This window comes from Puccinia triticina, chromosome 7A, assembly GCF_026914185.1.
Source record: "Puccinia triticina chromosome 7A, complete sequence".
Lineage (NCBI taxonomy): Eukaryota > Fungi > Basidiomycota > Pucciniomycetes > Pucciniales > Pucciniaceae > Puccinia > Puccinia triticina.
In genome coordinates this window covers 5288751-5294750 of record NC_070564.1, presented here as the reverse complement: position 1 = coordinate 5294750, position 6000 = coordinate 5288751, and the positions used below count along the sequence as shown (strand labels likewise).

Here is a 6000-nt window from a genome sequence, read left to right as displayed (position 1 = left end):
GTGGATTATGAGCGAGAAGAGCAGATGGACTTGGGATGCGAAGTAGATAACTAAGACCCAAAAACACATCATCAACCTTGAAAAGAGATTTTGAGATGAAACAGCTTAGAATAGAGAAGCAATCAGAAGTAGAGGAGAATAGGTTGAGAAGACGTTCAATCAACCCATCTCTGTATGACCAAGAAGTCAATCAAATTCTTGGAAGAAAATAGAAGAGCAGAGAATTACGGAATATAAAAATAAATAAATAGATGAGGTACAAGGATCTAGAAAGAGTTGTTTCATTCATGTGTTTTCAAATTGTGTCCTTAAGAGATCTGATCATAGTTACTGCAAGCCAGCGATTGTCAGGGTAAACAGACCAAGAAGGAAAAGCTGTTCGACTGGGGGCCCGTAAACTGATGCTGCCAGGCTTCTGCGAGCGGCGGCAACGGAGCCCGTATTAGCAGCTCCGGCAGGGTATGAGCTCGATCCTTGATTGGGCGAGCTAGGGATTTGGAGTGGTCCTCCTGGATTGGGCACAGGATCTGGAATATTTTTGACACGAGTACCTTTCGCCCATTCGGCAAAGGTCTGTCGCAAAAAAGAAAACATGCCTCAGCCGATGTCGAAACAAGTGCACACTTAAATAGTCCGAAAGTCTTACTGGGTAGGTGTAGCTAGTCTCTATGTAAGGCTGGGTGACGTTTTGACAAACGGCAACTGGGACGACATGCTTGAAGGCTTGCTGAATCTTCGGCAAGTATGCTGCACTCGTGTTCATTGTTCCATCGTTCACTAGAGGAGACAATTCATCAATAACACCGTCGGATACGAGTGATCAGTCATAGGTTTTACTCACATTCATGGGACAAGACGATGGTTCCATGGGCATTGAAAAGTCCTTTGGCAGCCCCATCCAAAAGGTTTTGATAATTAGCATTGACTACAGCCTGGCCCAAAGTGGCAAACCTCTGAATGCAAGGAAACAGAATAGCAGTGAGCGGGACTGGTCAGGGCACGACATCAAATTGATGGACCCACAAAGTCGTTGACGTCATTATCCCACAGCACGGTCGAAAGTCCCAAGCTGGCAGCAATGAATCTAATGCGATCATCGGTATCCCCAAAAGGGGGGCGCCAACATTGGACGGTGATTCCGAGGACATCCTTGATGATCTTCTTGCTGAAGTAAAGTTCAGCAAAGGCTTGTTCATTGGTCAGACCGGTCATGTATTTATGAGACCACTAAAATCACGATGTATAGGTAAGTTAATGTGAGGTGTAAATCGATTCTCATTCTGGAAGTCACTGACAGTATGTGAGCAAATCTCATGCCCATCGGCCAGCCCGCGCTGAGCTTCCAAGGGCCAGTCGATCACGTTCGATCCGACGTAAAACAAACTTGCTTTCTGGTTTGTCTGACGAAGTAAGTCATAGTAGGCATCTAAAAGAGGGTCGTGCGAGTCAGTAAGAGGAAAAGAAAAAAGTAGAACGGATGAACTAAACTGTGTGAGCAATTGGGTCCATCGTCCAACGTGAAACCTGTATTATCGAAGGAAATACACAGATGGTTAGTAAGAGCGTGAGGAGGAGAGGAGTAATTAGAACTGACCGAAGGTGTTTGGCTGTGGACAAGTCGATATATCAGGGATCAATCCGGCCAATTTGGGTGTGGTACATTTCCCGAATGACCACCAACAGTCGGGATCGGTGCGAGGGTAATTGGGCGTGGTGGCTGTGAAGTCGCCGGTCGGGGTTCCCTTGACGGCGATATTGGGAATTTTGGATTGGATTTGACTGTACACCTGAAGAGCTTGGGGATCTAGACCGGGCTCTGAAGGGATGAAGAACAGCGATTCGATTTAGTATACTGCGTGTATGCGCTTCTGAGAAGAGGGAAAGAGTCCGAGAGAGAGGGAGAGGGATCGACTGAACGAGATAGATTGGCGATTTGCCAAATGGCTGGGTAACTCTTTACCTAAATTGATTTCACGAAGCAAGAACAACAACCAAAAAGAAAAATTAGCACGCTTCATCTCTCCTTAAGGACCGCTCGCCAACGAAAAGAAATCAGAGACCTACAATGGCTTGGACAGGTGGATAGCTATAAGGGGCACACTCGACCGCTGGATCGAGGGATTGGGCGGCGGATTGCCAAGTGGTACTTCGCTGTCGGCGATAGAGATGGAGGTCATGGCCACAGGCTGAGACCGAGTTGAGTGATATGATGGCAAGGGAGATGGTTATTAGTAGCATGGTTAAGTGTACTGTATTTTGAATTATTTAGGATGGGGGCCAGGGGGTGGGCAGATCGACCGAAGATCAGAAGGTGTGAAGGATTAAAAAGGGGGTGTATGGACTGCCGAGTGCCGACTGCGTAATGTGTATGTGTACAGGCGTGCGCCTGGTTGTGATGTCAAAAGGAAGGAGTTTAAACTGTAATAAAACCCAGATTCTGTACGACAAGGTTACGCTGGGTTAACATGCATAGATTGGGTGTGTGAATGGTCGTGTGCCAGTCGAGAAAAAGCTGATGGGTGTGGAGTAGAAGTCTTGCGGTAGATGAATGTGTAGCTAGATGGGGACACCATGTAACCACTTCTCCACACTGAGAACAGCTTGGCAAGATGCGAGTCGAAGCCGAACGACGCTCACTGGTGGGTTCAAGTCGGAGTAAGTCTGACACGTCTGAGATGCGGGACAGAAGAAGTTAACGCAGGAGGCGGAGCTTCGGTCGGTCGGTCGAGAGAAAAGAAAAGAAAAGCAATCGGACCGAAAAGGCAGTGGCCAAGCTTGGCTTGCCGCACATGAAAGACTTCCAACCTTCTCACCCTGCAGGGACCAGTCTTCAAAACAACGTTCAATCTATCACGGCGCGCACAACTCATCGCTTGCTTGGGACAAAACCTAGTGCAGTGCACATCATCATCATCATCAACAACAAGTTACAACGCCTCATCTTTCCTTGGCCATGTAAGCCAACATGCACAAAATTCCAGATTCGACTGTTCTCTCTCGAAGATCATCGGAACAAGAACCTTGTGGGTTTTCCAAGCCAAAAAGAAAAACTGATCATGTCAAGCTGAATCTGATCAAAGATAAGTGTGCACACAAAATGCTGCTTGTTGAATAATAGTGATTTATTATAGTATTTACATGATAAGGCCGGCACTTGCTCATAGAAAAGGCCAATTAGATGTAGGGTATTAATAAATATCAGGTGAGGAGCTCGTCCACGTATGCGCCGGTTTTTATTAGAGTGAGATTAGCCGGGGAAAATTTTGTCCATTTTTTATTGGTTCTAACTTCTAGTCTCCAAAGACAGGCAGTCTTCTTATCCTATGGCCATAAATAAACAGAAGAAAAGGCATCGGGCAGACGAAGATGAGAGAAGAAAGGGTGCATCCGAGGATGATAAGCTCGTATCTGAACCTGCTCTTGATAGTCAGGTTGATGACCAATGGGATCACAAAACTTTCGATTCTTCGTATCAGATGCATCGCAGCCAGAGCCGACGCAGCCTGGTCTCCAAAAGTCTATTTTGACCAAATTTCCAGACCCCGAAGAGAACAACAAAGAGATTTATAAATGAAGAATCAAGGGGTCTCATTATTGTGTGAATCATTCAAAGATAAAACCAGTCCACAGGGAAAGTGAATCTGTGAACGCACATCGATAATGTAAGAACCAGCTTTCCGGAATCCAAAGATCACACCTGCACCAAGACAAAAGAGGCCAAGATCCTTTAATGATTCAAGTTTAAGCCAAGGTTTTTTTTAGAATCAGTCAGTCAACATGCGTTTATATACTTTGCAGCAAATTGTTCAGCTGCTTACTGGTAACAGCCATGAGCTCTTGAGGTTAGTGATCAGCCCTGTGAGTAAGAAGGAAAGAAGGGGGTTAGCCAAGCGACTGATTGGTGTTTCAAGGTCGAGGAATCATACCAAAACAAAAAGTGCCAAGAGGGAGGAGTAATATTCCTGGGAGCATACACCGGAGTTTATACTCCGGCTGATCCCGCGAGCGTTCTGAGACGATTCCGAGCCGGTCACAAATCGCCGACAGGCCCCGGGTGCTGAGCTTGCTTGCACAGATTGCACCAAGCGACATCGACAACACGTGCAGGCAGCTTAGATGGATCGACTCATTCAGGTCGTGGTGATACAGCGAGATGATTCGGGTCTGAACGATGTAGAACAAAGAATAGATCATGCTGAGAAACAAGAAAAAAGGGGGAATTGAATCAGTCCCTCTTAGTCTTATCCCTCTTGAAAACATGTGCGAAATGCCTGCATTAAGCATAGGGAAAAGTCCCATCATCACTCATTTAGCAGTTCCAGTCCGTTTGCAGTGGCACCTACCCCATCTGTACACTTAAGATAAACACCAAGGGGTCATGGAAAAAAATCCACAACGGGAGTGGTACAAATTTTGAAAGAAAAGTCCGCCGAGAAAATCTGCATACCAAAAGAAAAGGGTCAATTGATATCTTGCAAAGTGCCGAGCCAAACCACGATACACCAGCAAAATTGATTCTTTACCGATATTGATCCAAATTTTTAGAGCTTCCTTCGGCGGGAGTTGATGGCCTTGTAGATTTTTCGAGCGTTGGTTCGGGATCATCAGATTTGGAGGCGGAATCGATGATGTGTGGCTGATGATTATTGACCATGGTGATCTCGCTCAACCTGATATCAGACACCTGGAAAGTGGCATTTGTGGTAACGGGCAGCTTGGCCCTATTGGCTGGAAATGAGCGCACACACCGAAATGGGTCAAAGGAAACAGGGACACCACAGGTGAGCACCTCTGACCCTTTGGTGTCGAGTCGGAGCCCGTAAAATACATAAGACCCAGCGGACGTACTTTCTGGAAGGAATAGTATTACCAATATCTGTAGAAATATTGAAATTAGACTTGTGCTCCAAAACGTCCATCTCCAAGGAAATTCTATCGTCCCACCTAACAGATCTCACAGAGATTTCAACCGAAGTGAGATTCTCATTTTTGATCAAGAAAGAAGTTGAAGCCTACCCAAGACGTTACCAATAGACGGGCCGACGACGACGACAAGCGCGTTCAAGCAACAGGGGGTACCTCTAGACTGTCTGCCCCACATCTCGGCAAGGATCACTTGACTCAGACAGATCGGCCCGGCGACAGCGAGCCCAGCAAGGAGGCGGAGGGCAAAGAGCTGGGCTTGGCTGGTCGCAAAGCCGCACGCGGCGTTGAGGATGATGAACAGCATCCATCCAGATCTCATCACCGGTACTCGTCCATATCTCTCCGAAAGTGGTGCCATGAATATCGTCCCAATCCCATCTGAAAAGATTTGTGTGGTATCCAGGTTTGGTTTGGTTTTGAAATAATAATCAAGTCAGGAGTAAGTCGTCTATACATAATCTCGGGGTGCCACGCTCTTGTTCCCCAGAATAGCGTCTAATGTCGAGCTGGAAAGCTGCAAGGAAAGGGACTAACTTCCAAGATTGAAGATTGAAAGAGGTACGTTTAAACCTTTCAAACCGTCAATGAAATCCGCAGTCAGTTCGCCCTCGATCTTCGTCCCCAGAGCTGAAACCAAGGAAGAGAATATTGCATTGGCTTTGTTGGTTTTCGATTATGGTTATTTTGTTTGATCATAAAAAGGACGAAAAAGAGTGATGGCAATGTGTTGAGCTTTCAATAATCATAATTCACTTTTGATCCTTGGAAATATTTACCATACACCAATGACAGGACTAATTATGCAAAAATACGTTAGCTGACTGCTGCCAAAGGTTCGGTTTCAAAATAAGTTGATTACATCTTGATTGTCTGCTCACCCAGCAAACTGATTAACCACTTCTTTCTCCACGAAAAGTATTCGGGATTTTCGTGATGACCAACTGGATTGAATTTTTGATTCTGCAGTTTGAGGGATCCTGCTTTTGAAATAACTGAGTCTCGGTATTTACTATCTGTTTCTCTATCACCATTCTTAGATGCTTGAATTTTCGTATTATCTTGGGATTGCTGGAT

The 6000-nt window shown here is 45.7% G+C and overlaps 2 protein-coding genes across 2 annotated transcripts; both read right to left on the bottom strand.

Moving 5' to 3' along the window:
* Positions 1-327: 327 nt before the first annotated feature.
* On the bottom strand, positions 328-2238 carry PtA15_7A579 (uncharacterized protein; the record flags this gene model as incomplete). The annotated part of the gene is made up of 9 exons (XM_053171199.1): positions 328-573; positions 647-777; positions 842-953; positions 1024-1227; positions 1296-1426; positions 1489-1524; positions 1595-1816; positions 1918-1960; positions 2065-2238. 9 exons carry the CDS (start codon positions 2236-2238, stop codon positions 328-330), a joined length of 1299 nt encoding a protein of 432 aa, XP_053022405.1.
* Positions 2239-3290: 1052 nt separating this feature from the next.
* PtA15_7A578 (uncharacterized protein) lies at positions 3291-5284 on the bottom strand (the record flags this gene model as incomplete). Its single annotated transcript, XM_053171198.1, has 8 exons — positions 3291-3321; positions 3415-3518; positions 3654-3725; positions 3819-3856; positions 3927-4195; positions 4524-4721; positions 4849-4876; positions 5017-5284. The coding sequence occupies 8 exons, from the start codon at positions 5282-5284 to the stop codon at positions 3291-3293; spliced, it is 1008 nt and encodes a 335-aa protein (XP_053022404.1).
* Positions 5285-6000: the final 716 nt, after the last annotated feature.